Genomic DNA, 15,648 nt, shown 5'->3' with positions numbered 1-15,648 from the left:
ACTGTCTCCCCATCAACTAGCAATGAGATATCTGTGACTTTTCTGTTCCTGTTTTCCTATTGACAATTTTTTTTCTATGTATGGTACTGAAGAATTGAAATGGGTCTTTGTGCCTGCTAGGCAAACACTACCACTAGGCCAAACTCCCATCCCCAGGCGATCCAGTATTTTTTTGCGAGACATGGGTCTTGAACTTGTCCTGGTTGCTCTCCTTGAGCTCTTCAGCTCAAGGCTACCACCCTACCCATGGTTCAAGCCCCACTTCCCGTTTTCTTGAGGTTAATTGGAGATAAGAGTCTCAGGTCCTTTTGTGCCAGGGCTGGCTTTGAACCGTGATCCTCAGATCTCAGCCTCCTGAGTAGCTGGGATTACAGGTGTGAGCCACCATGCCAGGCTGTATTTTGTTTTTGAGACAATTTTTGTATTTTATTTGAGGGCTAGAGATAGGGATAGGGAGGAGACGGAGTAGGGGAGTCTTGAGAACCTTATATTCACATTTCTTTGGTTTATTAAAAGTCTAGTCAGTGGGTGGATTTTTGTTATCACTATTATTTACTATATATTAATTGAATATTAAAAAATACTTCTGAGAATTATGGTCAATAGATTGCCTTGAATAGTTCATGTTACTATTAATTATGAGTAGTCTTTCCCTGTACTGGAAGACATTCCCACATCTAAAATATAGAATTCTAACGCCTAGAGGAGACCAGCTCTATCAACTACCTTGAACTACAACTCCCATCGTGCAGCGGGAAACGCGCAGCAGTCCTGCGTAATTTGACGGGACCGCAAACCAATCCATTACCAGAATTCTCAGACCGCTACCTATTGGCTCCGGCTAGAGGCGGGACTCTCCGTTGCTAGGTGAGCATCCTTCCGGAAGTGGTTGTTGGTCGCCACAGGGCAACACCCCGGCGTCCCTGGAAGCGGGGAGCCGGGGTGGTGCCGGGGAGGCGGCGTAGATTTATCTCTGGGATCCTCCCCGGGACGGGGAGGGAACAGGTGAGGACCGCCTGGGGCAGGGGTGCGGTGGGGAAAGGCGGCACTCGGGCGTGTCCGCGAAGGGGTCGGCACCCGTGTGGGCGGGCACTGGGGCGGACGGGAGGGAGCGGCGGCGGCGGCGGCGGCGGCGGCGGGACGGCCTCGTTCAAACCTCGGCTGGCCCGGCGCGAGGCCGGGGCCCGGCGGGTGAGCGAGGCCGGGCGGCGGGCGGCGGGCGGCGAGGGCGCTCGTGGCGGCGCCCCTCGGGTCCTGCAGCCCCCCGCGTCAGGGAGCGAGGCCCGGCCTTGAGGCCTGGCGGGAGACCCGCGGCGGTGCGTGGGGCGGCGGGGGAGGGCGGCGGGGGAGGGGTGGGGAGGGCGGGGGTCCTCCGGTCCGCGTCGTCCGCCAGCCCCGGCCTGGCCTCTCCGGACGCCGTTGGCTGCCAGCCGCGGGGACAGTTGGAAAGTTTGGTTCTGTTCTTCGGTTGTCCCCTGCACTGATTCAAGAACCCGTCGTCTCCCGCTTCTGGCACCGTTTTCGTCACCCGCCTCCCGCGGCTCTTCTTCCGCTTTCCCGAACGTGTGCAGCCACCTTCCCCCCCCCCTCCGCCCCCCGCGTCCTCCGCCCCCCCCCGCCCCGTTCCCCACGTCTCCCCTCCCCCCCGCATCGCCGTCTGTCAGCCAGAGTCTCCCCAGCCGGATCTTAGATCTGAGTTTACATCTGCCTCTTGATCGTCGTCCTCAACCTCTCTGGTCCCTTCTCCCTCTCAGATCCCCCAGGGAAGGTGTGTGCGTACGGGTGGGCACACCCCAGGCAGGGAGCGAGTACACCCCAGCAGGTGTCAGCGGATGTGTTGGGGACTGCTACATGCAGTAGAGTGTTGAGGCCACGTCTGTGTGACATGATTGGCTAGAATGACCCTCTCAGTCCTAAATGTGGCGGGAACATTTTAACCGTGTTGTCATAGTGACCTAAGGTCTGTCTTCTCTGGTGTGTGTGTGTGTGTGTGTGTGTGTGTGTGTGTGTGTGTGTGTGTGTGTGTGTGTATGTGCTGTGTACTTGCAGCAGTGTGTACAAGTAAGTATACATATGTGTGTATATGTGCATGGATGGATATGCTCACCAGTACTGGGCTTTAACTGCTTTATTGCTCACAGTTGGAGCTCCACAACCTGAACCACACATCCATTTCTTGGTTAATTGGAGATGAGAATCTTTTGTAGATTTCTTCCTGGATTAGCTTCCAGCCACGATCCTCAAATCTTAGCCACTAGACTAGCTAGGAGTACAGGTGTGAGTTACCAGCATCTGGCTCTTCTCATACTTTTGCTGTCTCCATTACCACCTTCACTGTCTCTGAGCTCTTCAGCTCAAGGCCACTTGCCCTCCTCTTGAACCAAGCCCCACTTCCCGATTTCTACAGGTTAATTGGAGATGTCTCAGGTCCTTTTGTGCCTGGGTTGGCTTTGAACCTTGGTCCTCAGATCTCAGGATTACAGGTGTGAGCTGCTTCGCCCGGCTTCCATTACAACTTTAGTCTAAGCTGCTTCTGGCTCTTACTTAGACTATCTCATGGCTTCTCACAGCCACTGATTGCCTTCCGAATTGCCTCCTTTCTACTTGCCTCTAAAGCATTATTTCTAGCTGTGATGCATCTTCCTTAATATTTTCTACTGAAGGGCTGTTGCACCTGCTGCTGCTCTAGCTATTAGGACACATTTCCTTCTCTTTGGGTCATGTAACTACTTACCCATCCTTCAGTTCTCAGCCTTAGGCATTATCTCACCAGGCTCATTTCTTCCAATGCTTGTACTTAAAAAAAAAAATGTGCTTCCACTAGGGCTTAAACTCAGCTTTTTTTTTTTTTTTTTTTTCTCAGACTGGCACTTTACCACTTGAGCCACACCTTGAATTCTGGCTTATATCGATAGTTATATACATAGTTAATTAGGCCTTTTGCCATAAGGACTGAGACTGTACCCCCATGCTCTCCATGTGGGAAGTTTCTAGGGATAGGTGATACTTCTCAGATGCAGATGTTTCTCACATTCTGTGGCTTAGGTAACGCAATGCTTTGTGTAGAATGCTTGATTGCCCTAGTGTTGTCATTATACAGTCCTCTTTGTCCTTTGGCACCTTTCTTGTCTGTCTCCCCCTCTCCCCCTCCCCCCTCTCTCCCTCTCCCCTTCTCCCCTTCCCCCTCTCTCCCCCTCCCCCCTCCCTTCCTCTCTCCTTCCCTCTCTTCTTAAGAGGATTAAAGGTTAAGGTGGCTCCTTAAGCTCTGAAGTAGTACACTTGGGTTTACTGTCCTGGTTCCTGGTCCATTTTTACTCTCCTCTTTTTGTAAGTGGTAGAGCACAGTACTGGAGGGTTTTTTTTTGGGGGGGGGGAGGTCAGTCATGAGGGGCTTGAACTGCGGGCCTGGGAGCTGCTCCTAAGGTTTTTTGCTCGAGCCTAGTGCTCTACTACTTTGAGCCACAGCACTTCTTCCCATTTTCTGGTGGTTAATTGGAGACAAGAGTCTCATAGACTTTACTGCCAGGATGGCTTTGAACCAAGATCTTCAGATATCAACCTCCTGAGTAGCTAGGATTATAGGCATGAGCCACCACTGCCTGGAGTTTTAAACTCAAGGTCTCATGTTGCTAGACAGGTGCTCTACCACTGAAGACATGCATGTATCCCTTTTGTTTTAGTTATCTGTCAGATAAGGTCCTCCTCCTCCTCTTCCTCCTCCTCCTCCTCCTCCTCCTCCTCCTTCTCCTCCTCCTCCTCCTTCTGTCAGTCCTGGGGCTTGAACTCAGAGTCTAGGCACTGCCCTTGGGCTTTCTCAAGACTAGAGTTCTACCTCTTGAACCTCAGCACCACTTCTGGCTTTTTCTGTGTAATTGGTACTGAGGAATCGAACCCAGAGCTTCATGCATGCTAGGCAAGCACTGTACCCCTAGGCCACACCCCTGTCCCATACAGGGTCTTTCCTTCCCTTTCTTCCCTGCTTTCTTTCCTCCTTCCTGCTTGGACCACAGTGCCTCCATTCTAGCACTTGTGGAGAATTGTACCAGCATATCAGTTAGAAATCTAGTACCATGCCTTCCCTAGAGCTAGAAACCTAGGATTCAAGATGGACTTTTCAGGCTACTATAGGGTAACTTAAACAATAGAAATCCTAGTTACCGCTTCTTCCTGTGTTACCACTTGGCAGAGAGAGAAAGTTCTGATCTCTTAACTTACACGAACACTAATCCTATCAGGTGAGGGTCTCACTTTGATGATGTCATCTAATTAATTTCCTCCTAATGCCCCTACCTCTAATAACACAGGGCTTCAGTATTTGGAGGGATACAGCATGGACACTTCTCTCTTCCCTTCCTACCTCTTAGTCGTGTGTCCACAGTGTGTGTCCCTTCTCCATTGCTGGTGCTTCTGCCCTAGTTTAAACCTCATCATCTTTCACTTAGATGGCAGCACTCTTAAGCGGTTTTCCTGAGAAAACCAGAGCATTTCTCTAGTCTAACCACACTAGTCCTATCAGAGTTCCTGGCCTGACCAATCGACTCTGTTCCTTTTCCCCAAAGCCTCTAGTGAGCCTGCTTTGCAGCAGGGGCAGGGGTCTTCAGGCTCACCATGCCAGCCCCTGCCATGTGTGCTGTTCATCCACGTGCCACACGTGCTGCCAGACGGTGATCCCACCTAGGATGCCTTCCTCACCCTACCACCAGGGTTGGGAACTCTTTGTCCTTCCTCTAGCAGGTGCCCTTTTCCCTTCTACTTTCTCCAGGTGTAAATATCCCCTTCTCTGGATCACAGGCTCCCCAGGCAGTGGTGGGTGTGATGATGTGACTGGGGTGCTGATATGGGAGTCTATTGTTTTGTTGCCTCAGGTTTTCTGCTTGGGAAAACCTGATTTTTCCTCCTGCCTGGGAGTCATATTCTGGGAGGGACATCTTGGGAAACTTGACTACTGTGGGGCCTGTAAAGGCTTGAGTTCTGAGGTGTTTATAATCCAACCCCACTATCTTTGTGTTTGCTGAGAGTCCCTGGCTGTGCTGGCTCACTGGGCCTGGTCTGACCCAGGTGCTCTATGACCCAGCTCTTGGCGTTTCTCATGGATGGGGTCTGTGTTATAGGTCTCCAAGACCAGACCCGTCATGGCCGGACGACCTCTCCGCATAGGAGACCAGCTGGTTTTGGAGGAAGATTATGATGAGACCTACATTCCCAGTGAGCAAGGTGAGAGACTTTCTAGGAGGTGCTGTGTCTGGCTCATGCTCAGGCTGCTGACCATGCTCCAAGTTAGCTCATGGGCCTGAGTTGCCACATTAACTGTGTTAGTAAATTATATTGGAGAACAGTCATACTTGTTTCTGTGTTGTCTGTGGCTGCCATTACGCTCTGGCAGTCGAGTGGTTGTAATAGAATGGCCACTAGATCCTGCAATATTTACTATCTGGCCTTTCACAGAAAACATTTGATCCTGAGTTGAGTCAGTGGTTTTAATGAAAATGTGTAGGGGATTTTATGAAATACAGTGTGTTCCTTTTTTTTTTTTTTTTTGCCAGTCCTGGGATCTGAACTCAGGGCCTGAGCACTGTCCTTGAGCTTTCTCAAGGCTAGAGCCCTTCCACTAGAGCCACATCAGTTTTTTTTTTTTTTTCTATATATGTGGTACCTAGGAATCAAACCTGGGTCTTTGTGCATGCTAGGCAAGCACTCAACCACTAGGCCAAACTCCCAGCCCCTACAGTGTGTTCTGAAACCAGGGCAACTCAGTTTTTTTTTTTTTTTGGTGGTACCAGGATTTAAACTCAGGGCTTTGTGCTTTCTGAGTAGGTGGTCTACGACTTGAACCCCAGCTTTAGCCCTCTTATGCTTTAGTTATTTTTCAGATAGGGTCTTGTGTTTTCGCCCAGAACAGGACTGGACCAAGATGCTCCTTCCTATACACCACTGGGTAGGGATTACAGGTGCATGCTACCATGTCTGTGGGTTATTGTTTTGAATAACTTCTAAATAACCTGGGGCTGGCCTTAAACTAAGATCCTCCTGATCTTTGATTCCCAAGCAGCTGAAACCTACAGAGGTGAGCCATCATGCCATCAGGCCCAGTCCCTAAACCCATTTTCTTCTTTCTTTCCCCCTTCCTCCTCCTCCTCCTCCTCCTCCTCTTCGTCCTCTTCGTCCTCTTCCTCCTCCTCCTCCTTTTTTTGCCAGTCCTGGGTTTGAGCTCAGGGCCTGAGCACTGTCCTTGGAAGGCTGGAGCTCTACCACTTGAGCTTTAGCACCACTTTCAGCTTTTTTCTACATATGTGGTACTGAGGAATCAAACCTGCGTCTTCATGCATGCAAGGCAAGCACTCTACCACTAGGCCAAACTCCCAGCCCTCTTTTTTTTTTGGTTGTTCGTGGGACTTGAACTCTGGGCCTGGGTGCTGTCCATGAGCTCTTCAGCTCAAGGGCTATCACCTTACCCCTAGAGCCACTACAGCACTTTGATTTTCTAGTGGTTAATTGGAGATAAGAGTCTCATGGTCTTTAGTACCTGAGCTGGCTTTGAACTGCGATCTTCAGATCTCAGCCTCCTGAGTAGCTAGGATTACAGGCATAAGCCACCTCTGGACTCTTAAACACATTTCTTAAGAGCTTTTTTTTGGTTTGGTGGGGGGGTGGTCATGGGGCTTGGACTCTGGGCCTGGGCACTGTCCCTGAGCTCTTCAGCTCAAGGCTACTGCCCTACCCCTTGAGCCTTGGCCCTACTTCCTCTTTTCTAGTGGTTAATTGGAGATAAGAGTCTCGTGTTCTTTATTTTCTTTAGTGCTTGGAGTGGCTTTGAACCTTGATCCTCAGATCTCAGCCTCCTGAATGGCTAGGATTACAGTTGTGGGCCACTGCACTGGGCTTCAAGAGTTTTTTGTTTTTTTTTGGTTTGTTTGAGTTTTTTTTTAAACAATGGCAATTTATTTAGTGTTACTATGTATCAGTCTCTGTTTTGTATTTTGTATCAGTCTCTGTTACCTAATAACCCCCAGGACTACCTCCATGAGTCAGATTATTACTATTATTATTCCTATTTTAAGTTATTTTTTGAAGATATTACTTTGCAGCTGAGGCTGGATTTGAACTTTCTGTCTTTCTGCTTCGATGTTCTGAGTGTTATAGTTGTTTGAGGGACAAAGGCTTTTACAAATCTTAGGAGAGCTTACCTCCTTTTGGTAAGTGGCCATCATCCTGGATGGTTCGCCTGTGGCTTTGGGCTCTTCTTGGGGCCCTGGTGCCATGAAGCTTTGGTTTCTTTTTTCTTTTGCCTTTGATAGACTTGGCTTCAGACTATATTCTTGTGAGTATGGCATGATTCATGTGTGTCCTTTATAAATGAGGATATAGGGAAACGTATGCCTTACATTGCTTATATATTCTTCAGGAAAAAATACTTTCTTCCTGAACAAAATTTGAAACATAAAGGCAAGGTTGGTAAAGGACTGATTGTGATTTTTTTTTCTTTTTCTTCATTCCATCACCTTTCCTACTTCTCTGTGTCTCTCCCCCCCCCACACTTTTTTTTTGTCAGTCCTAGCCTTGAACTCAGGCCTAGGTACTGTCCCTGAGCTGCTTTTGCAAGACTAGTGCCCTACCATTTGAGCCTCAGCACTACTTCTGGCTTTTTCTGTGTATGTGGTACTGAGGAATTGAACCCAGGGCTTCATGTATGCTAGGCAAGCACTCTACCACAAAGCCACATATTCCTAACCTTTCCCCCTCTGTCCTCCCCCCCTCCCCGCACCCGCCTTCCTTGTCTTTTACCTTTTCACTCTTGCCTCTCCTTCTCTGCAGAAATTCTGGAATTTGCCCGAGAGATTGGTATCGATCCCATCAAGGAACCAGAACTGATGTGGCTGGCTCGGGAGGGCATTGTGGCCCCATTGCCTGTGGAATGGAAACCATGGTGAGTGAGAATGAGCATGGCTTTCCTAGCATGCTAGAGCCAGAGCTGCCTGACCCTGGAGCTTTAACAAGGCTGTGCAGCATGATTGGGGACCAGATGCCAGAGGAAGGCTGACTTGCTGATCCTTGTTCTGGGGTCCAGCACTTTCTCTAGGAACACAGAGCTGCCGCTTTGGCTCAGTCCTCTGGCACTATCATCTGGTTTGGATGTGCAGAGGAGGGCAGGGGTCATTGATATTCCTGCACTCTTGAGGCTCAAAGTAATATATATGCTGCCTTACCATGTCCAAGGTGGACATTGGTGCCAGTGGGGTTTGTAGTGAGTCTGTGTAGACTGGTAGACACTTTCTGTCTCCCTTGGCAATATGGATTCCTGTAACCTATCATGAATAGTTTCAAATTCATGGATTTTCTTTTCTTGGTGTTTTTGAATTCAGTTAGAGTGCTTGGATTCAGGTTCTCTCAGGAAAGCAGAGGATCCTGTTGAGGCGCTCCTGGCAGTCATGCCACAGACTCCCTCCACACCCTCTTCCCCTCAGTGTGCCACTCTGTGCCACTTGCTGCTCTGTTTTCACTTCTCTGCCTCTTCCTCGCCTCATGCACAATGCGCTCTCTGAATCATCTCCCTCAAAACAAGAGCCATAAGCTTATTTTTGATCCTACAGTGTGTTTTCCATGGTTGTTCTATGCTTGTCTTCTGGTACCTTAGCTATCACCTCTCAGGCTGAGAAGGCACAGTTTGGTGGAAAAGCTAAAGTCACCCTCTTCTTACCTATACTATTTAACGTGTTGGCTACACTTCAAAGTAACTGTGATTGCCCCTTCCCTCTTCTCAGCTGAAGGATTCTAATCCTTTGAGCTTTTCTTCACCCATGGTTCCCGCTTCTCTAGAGCTTTTTCATGGCCTTGCCTGCTGGGGGGACCCTCTCTAGTTTCACATCTTCCTTGTGGGAGAGATCTGACAGCACTTCACACTGCATTGCAAATGCTCAGGATGCTTGGTGGTGTTGGTAGGGTAAGTTTACAGGGTACTAGGGAGTTGTCATTGGTTATGGGACAGTTGTGTGACAGGCTTTGTGCCAGTTGCCTCCAAGTACCTGCCATGGTGGCTAACACCCCCTTGTACTCTAGGAAGAGCATGAACTGTTTATTTATTTTTTAAAATTTAAAATGTGATTTTATTGTTATTAAGGTATCTTACAGAGTGGTTATCATTTTAAAGGTCAGGTAATGGTTATATTTTTTTTTTGGACAATGTCACCTCTCCCTTTGCTTTCTATTTTTCATCGTTAAAAATAATAGAAAAAACTTAAGCGCTTACTTGTACATGTCATCTTCCCTCCTAGTCCCTTTTCCAAGGGTCATTACTATTAGTTGGTAAATTCTTTTCAGATGTGTTAAACACATACTTTAAATGTAGGTGCTATATTATAGGCATGGTTCTTCTATATCAGTAGATATAGTAGGTTGTCTACTTCATTTCTGTCTTAATTGTTTAGATAAGGTCTTTAAAAAAAATAATTTATTTGGTGCTAGGGAATTGAACTAAGGACCTTGCTCTTGAAGGGCAAGGCACTCTACCACTTGAGCCATACCACCAGCCCTAGACAGGGCTTTGCTCTGTAGCCAAGGTTAGCTTTGGACACAAAATCCTTCTGCCTCAGTTTCCCAAAGTGCTGGGATTATAGGCATGAATCACTATATCTTATTCTACCTTACTTTTTCATGTGTTCTACTGGGGCTTGAACTCAGGGCCTTGTGATTTTGCTTGACTTCTTGACTCACAGCTGGCATTTTATCATTTGAGCCATGCCTCCAGTCTGGCATTTTTCTGGTTAATTGGAGGTTAGCATCTTGAGGACTTTTCTGCTCAGGCTGGCCTGTAACTGAAATTCAAAGATCCTAGCCTCCTGAGTAGCTGGGATTATAGGCATGAGCCACTGGTGTCCAACTTGCTTTGATTTTAAGGTGATCTCACTGTGCTGTCCAGTTTGGCCTCAGTTTACAATCCTGTTGCTTCAGCCTCCTGGTTAATGGGATTACAGATGTGTATGCCATGCCTAGTTTAACTACTGTTACACTGAAGGAGGTTTAGGTATGTTCAAGACAGACTGTGTTTATGAGGATCTGTGTTTGCATTCTCTGCTCTCTTCTATTGATCCATTTATTTTATTTTATTTTTTTGCCAGTCCTGTGGCTTGAACTTAGGGCATGAGCACTGTCCTTGGGCTTTCTCAAGGCTAGAGTTCTACCACTTGAGCCACAGCACCACTTCTAACTTTTTAAAAATTTCCTTCTCTGTATATGGTACTGAGGAATTGAACCCATGGCTTTGTGCATGCTAGGTAAGCACTCTACCTCTAGGCCAAACTCCTGGCCCTCTGTTTATTTTTAGTTAATTAATTAATTAATTACTTTTTTGTTGGTTGTGGGGCTTGAACTCTGGGCTTAGGTGCTGTCCCTGAGCTCTTCAGCTCAAGGCTGTCATTTTACCACTTTAGCCACAGCACTAATTCCAATTTTCTAGTGGTTAATTAGAGATAAGAGTCTCACAGACTTTCATGCCCGGGGTGGCTTTGAACCGTGATCCTCAGATCTCAGCCTCCTAAGTAGCTAGGATTACAGGGGTGAACCACCAGTGCCGAGCCTTCTGTTTATTTTTATACAAACACATTCTGTCTATATTTATATTGATATTTATTTATTTTTTGTGCTGGTTCTGGGGCTTGAACTCAGGGCCTAGATACTGTCCCTTAGCTTTTTTGCTCAAGTAGAGCCACAGCTCCACTCCTGACTTTTTGCTGGTTAATGCAGATAAGAATCTCACAGACTTTTCTGCCTGGTCTGGCATTGAACTCAGTTCTCAGATCTCAACCTCCTGAGTAGCTAGGACTATAGGCATGAGCCACCAGTACCTGGCTCATTCTGTCTTGATCATTGAAGCTTTTTAATAAATCATTTAGGGTAAATCTTCTAATTATTTATCATTTTCAGAGTCAAATTCTAGGTGCCTTGCATTTCCACATTAATTTTAGAATTGTTGATTTCTGTTAGGATTTTGATTGGGATTACAGGTAAATAAATTGGGGGAGAATTGACATTAAACAATGAAAATGATCTCTATTTAGATTTTCTTTATTATCTCTAAGAAATATTTTATAGTTTTTGTGTATAGGTCTTATTTGATCAAATCTCTCCATATAGTTTATATTTTGGATGCTTCTATAACTGATGCATTTTCAATTTCCAATTGTTCCTTGCTTTTATACAGAGGTAAGATAGTTTTTCATATATTGACCTTGCAGTGTACAACCTTGCTAAACTCATTATGTCAAGTCTAATAGTCTTTTTTTTTTTTTTCCTTTTTCTAAAGGCTTGCTAGAGATGGTTTTGTGTTCTGGGAATAGAGACATTTTTACTGCTTTATTTCTAATCTGATTACCTTTTGTTTTTCTTTCCTTGATGCTTTGGTTGGAGCCTTTGCTATTTATAAATACAAGTGCCAACAGCATATCTTTGCCTTGTTCCCATTCATAAGAGAAAGAAGACTTTTCTTGTGAAGTAGCTGTTAGCTGTAGGATTTTTTGTAAATGACCTTTATCAGGTGAGATTTCCTTCTCTTCCAGGTTTTCTGAGAGTTTAAAGCAGGAATGGTTGTTAGATTTTCACAGTATTTTTTTCTACATCTGTTAGGATCATAAGATTTTTTCCCCCCCCTTTTTCTGGTCTGCTCATATAATAAGTTGTACTGGTTGATGTTCAGAGGTTAAACCAATTATATTCCTAGGATCAACTTCATTTTGTCATGATACAGTTTTATGGGATTTCATTTTCTAAAATTTTTGTTAAATATTATTGCCTCTGTGTCCATGGGGGAAATTAGCATACAGTATCATTTTCTTTTTCTTTTTTTCTTTTTTTGGCTAGTCCTGGGCTTGAGCTCAGGGCCTGAGCACTGTCCTTGGATTTTCTCAAGGCTAGAGCTCTACCACTTCAGCCTCAGCACCACTTCCGGCTTTTTTCTATGTATGTGGTACCGAGAAATCGAACCCGGGTCTTCAGGCATGCTAGGCAAGCACTTTAACCCCTAGGCCAAACTCCCGGCCCTACAGTATCATTTTCTTACAATGTTTTCATCTTGTGTTAGCATAATATTGGATTCATGGAATGATTTGTGAATTCCTGCTTTCATTTTCTGGACAAGCATGTGTAGGATTGATATTTCCTTAAATATTTGATAGAATTTATCAGTATAGATAGAATTTATCTGGGCCTCAAGCTCTTCTTTGTGGAAAAAAATTCGAACTACAAACACAGTTTCTTTAATGATACAGGATTCAAGCCATCTCCTCTCTCCTTTCTCTTTTCCTCTCATCTTCTCCCTCCTTCACTGTTCCTTTCATTCCTTTTCAAATAGGGTCTCTTGTTTATGCCTAGTTTGGCCTGGATCACAATCCTCCTGTTTGTGCTTTTCCCATACCTGGGATGGTAGGCATTTGACATATTGTCCAAACTATTATTGGTTGAGATGGGAGTCTCTATACTTTTTTCCTCGAACCTTGATTCCTCCTGATCTTCCCTCTCATTTAGTTAGGATTATAGGCATGAGCCACCAAGGCCTTGCTAGGTAGGCACTCTCTAACTGTAGACATCTCCTAAGTCCTGGTCTCTATTTCCCAGAGGTTCCATCATCTCTTAGCATTACCACACTGGGGGCCAAACTTTTAGTGCATGCACTCTTGAGGGACAAACCACTTTTATCACATAACTCTCCTAATCATTTTTCTTTCTCATTTTTTCTAAATTTTTCCCTTTGTTTGAATTAAAATTTAGCATGTCAGATTCATAGGGAGTCCAAATGGGATTGTATTGGATGTATGTATTAATTTAACAGTTACTGGTATTTTGTCAGATTTGAGTCTTCCTGTTTAGAAAGATGGGCTACTAATCTTGGGGTTTGAACTCAGGGCTTAGAAGCTGTCTTTGAGCTTTTTCACTCAGGGTTAGTACTTGACCACTTGAGCCACAGCTCTACTTCCATCTTTGTAGAGGTTAATTGTAGATAAAGAGTTTTAAGGACTTTCTTCCTAAGCTGGCTTTGAACCGTGATCCTCAAATCTCAGCTTTCTGAGTACCTAAGTATTACAGGGGTGAGCCACCAGCACCTGGCAGGGACTAACTTCTGAACTCTGCTTACACCCAGCCAGGACATTACGGGTGATATTTACTACTTCAACTTCGCCAACGGGCAGTCCATGTGGGACCATCCCTGTGATGAGCACTATCGGAACTTGGTGATCCAGGAGCGGGAGAAGCTATCTACTTCAGGGGCCTCTAAGAAGAAAGATAAGAAAAAGAAGAAGGAAAAGAAAAACAAGAAGGATAAAGAGACCACCAAAAGTCCCCAGGTGAGTCGGTGGGTGCTAGCTTCTAGAGAGGCAGGGTTGAAACCTGCGGGGTACTGGATATCTCTCGATGTCTGGAGCAGGGGGTGGGAAACCACCCTGCAGTCCAGTTCTAGTGGCACACACCTGTAAGCCTAGTATTCGGGAGGCCGAGGCAGGTGTTTAAGGCCAGCCTGGGTTATATAGTGAGACCCTGTCTCAAATAAAACAACCCCCCTAAGAACCCCACCACTTCCAGCTTCTATGTATGTGGTACTGAGGGAATCAAACCCAGGTCTTCATACGTGCTAGGCAAACATTCTACCACTAGGCTAAACTCTTGGCTCCTTAAATAACTTCTTTTCTTGAAAAGCATATGTGATATAACAGGATAGAGCACACTCTCTAGGACGGTGTTTTGTAGGAAGAGGTGGTTTCTGTCATTCTGGAATAATCGATGAGGCCAATGTGCCTAGATGAGCAGGTGTGGGTTCATGTTTGTCTTTAATACCTTCAGCATTCAGATGAGAACCCTGGGTTTTCTCTCCTCTGTGGCTTGCCCTGTGGCTAGTGTCCTTGGTTAGTAATAGATAACTGACATCAAGTTATAGCCCGTTCACTGCGGTCTTTGAGTAGTTTTTGTACCGAGTTGAAAGAAATCTTACCCATTATTGTGTTTCCATATAGCATATGTGAACTGGGAGGTGCTAATGATTGCAATTAATTAATTAATTAGTTAATTTGTGGGTCATGGGGCTTGAACTCTGGGCCTGCGTGCTGTCCCTGAGCTTTACAACTCAAGGCTGCTGCCTTACCCCTGAGCCACAGTCCCACTTCTTGATTACTAGTGTTTAATTGGAGGTAAGAGTCTCATGTTATTTAGTGCCAGGCTGGCTTTGAACCGTCATCTTCAGATCTCAGCCTCCTGAGTAGCTAGGATTACAGGCGTGAGCCTCTGTGCCCGGCTTGATTACTCTTACTTTAGTGTTAGCCGTACTGACATGAGACCCAGGCCCTTGTTGAGTGGCTGGTGTGCAGGCAGCATGCCTCATTTCCATCACGCAGCTGTGGATGGGAGGTTACACTGAGGGAGGGAGTTGGTAGCCTTACGAGGAAGTTGCGTGAAGGACCTCCGAACTCAAGTCAGCCAGGTGATGAGCACTGGGAAAGTTTTTTCTGTCCTCTCAGTGGTCTGGTTGTTTTTTCCTTTGTCCTTTTTCTGTTTAATTCCTAATTAAGAGATTTTTTTTTTTTTTTTGGTCTGCCTGCTCTCTCTCTCCCCCTCCCTCCCTCAGGAGGAAGAGAGCTACCCACTCAGCTCTGTCTTCTTTCCTAAGGTAGCGATTATTGCTTTGAACAGTTGTTGATTCATTCAGTAATTTTTTTTTATCATGTTCAAGCTTTGTTACTGCTCCCTCCCTCCCTGACATATTACTCATGAATCTAGAAACAAGATAAAAGATCTGTTCTTTCAGACAAAGAAAAGGAGACAGGTAATTTCCTAAATAGGTTAAAACTCTAAAATATTATATGTTTGAAAGGCATAACATGGCTGATAGTTTGAAAGGCAAAGGTGGCTGATAGACTTTTCAGTAGCCCAGGAGCTGAGAGGCTCTAGCACGAGTGATTGTGGAAGAATGAGTGAACTGAGTGTCCTAGACTTGAGTAACAGTCTCAGTTCTGGCTGAGTATGAGTTTCTGGTATTTCTTGTTAGAAATGCTCCCTTCTGTGATTTTGGAAAATGAGGACAGTTGAATAGTTATGCATCATTAGGTTGGTTCTGAGAATTTAGATCAGGCCCCTGAAGTTTCAGTTTGTGCAGGGATAGGTATGAGGCAGGAGAGCTACCTGGGTTTAGGTGTTTTGGGGCTTCCCAAGGCTCCCAGTTTGGTGAGGTTTACAGTGAATTTGTTAGGGTTTCTCCTGAACCCAAAGTTATGTGACTGAATAGGTAAGTACCATTATGCCTTTGGTAGAAAGTTACTAGAGTTTTGAAAGCTCAGACCACTAGCTGTACTTTTCCTCTTCTTCCCCTCTTAGGATATTTCTGGGAATCCTCCATAAATATGGCAGGTTTTATAAAAATAACTGAAGAACTTGAGGTCTAGATGGTACCTTAGGGATAACCTAGCTGCTTTCAGGCTTTTGTTGGCAGTAGAGCCCATGTCTTCAGATCAATTCCTCTGTAGAGGTCTAGTTTATTTAAAAAAAAAAAAAAGGATACTAGGGGGCAGGAGTTTGGCCTAGAGGTAGAGTCCTTGCCTAGCATGCATAAAGACCTGGGTTGGATTCCTCAGTACCACATACATAGAAAAAAAAAGCCAGAAATGGTCCTGTGGC

The 15,648-nt window shown here is 45.6% G+C and overlaps 1 protein-coding gene across 10 annotated transcripts in view; it reads left to right on the top strand.

Annotated features, from left to right (window-relative positions):
* The first annotated feature begins 893 nt into the window (after positions 1 to 893).
* The window catches only part of Cep164 (centrosomal protein 164), a 61,207-nt gene continuing 46,452 nt past the window's right edge, over positions 894 to 15,648 (top strand). For 9 of the 10 annotated variants that reach the window (XM_090319435.1, XM_090319432.1, XM_090319431.1 and 6 more), the window contains exons 1-4: positions 894 to 1,005; positions 5,112 to 5,214; positions 7,813 to 7,924; positions 13,127 to 13,331. In XM_090319435.1, coding sequence (XP_090175561.1) covers positions 5,133 to 5,214; positions 7,813 to 7,924; positions 13,127 to 13,331 — 399 coding nt within the window. In that variant the 5' untranslated portion in view covers positions 894 to 1,005; positions 5,112 to 5,132. Of the gene's footprint in view, positions 1,006 to 1,663; positions 1,769 to 5,111; positions 5,215 to 7,812; positions 7,925 to 13,126; positions 13,332 to 15,648 lie in introns of those variants that run through there. The other variant, XM_090319425.1, reaches the window with a different exon arrangement.

The sequence above is a fragment of the Megascapheus bottae genome, chromosome 27 (genome assembly GCF_031878675.1).
Source record: "Megascapheus bottae isolate mThoBot1 chromosome 27, mThoBot2.hap1, whole genome shotgun sequence".
Lineage (NCBI taxonomy): Eukaryota > Metazoa > Chordata > Mammalia > Rodentia > Geomyidae > Megascapheus > Megascapheus bottae.
This window is presented reverse-complemented; position numbering and strand designations above follow the sequence as displayed.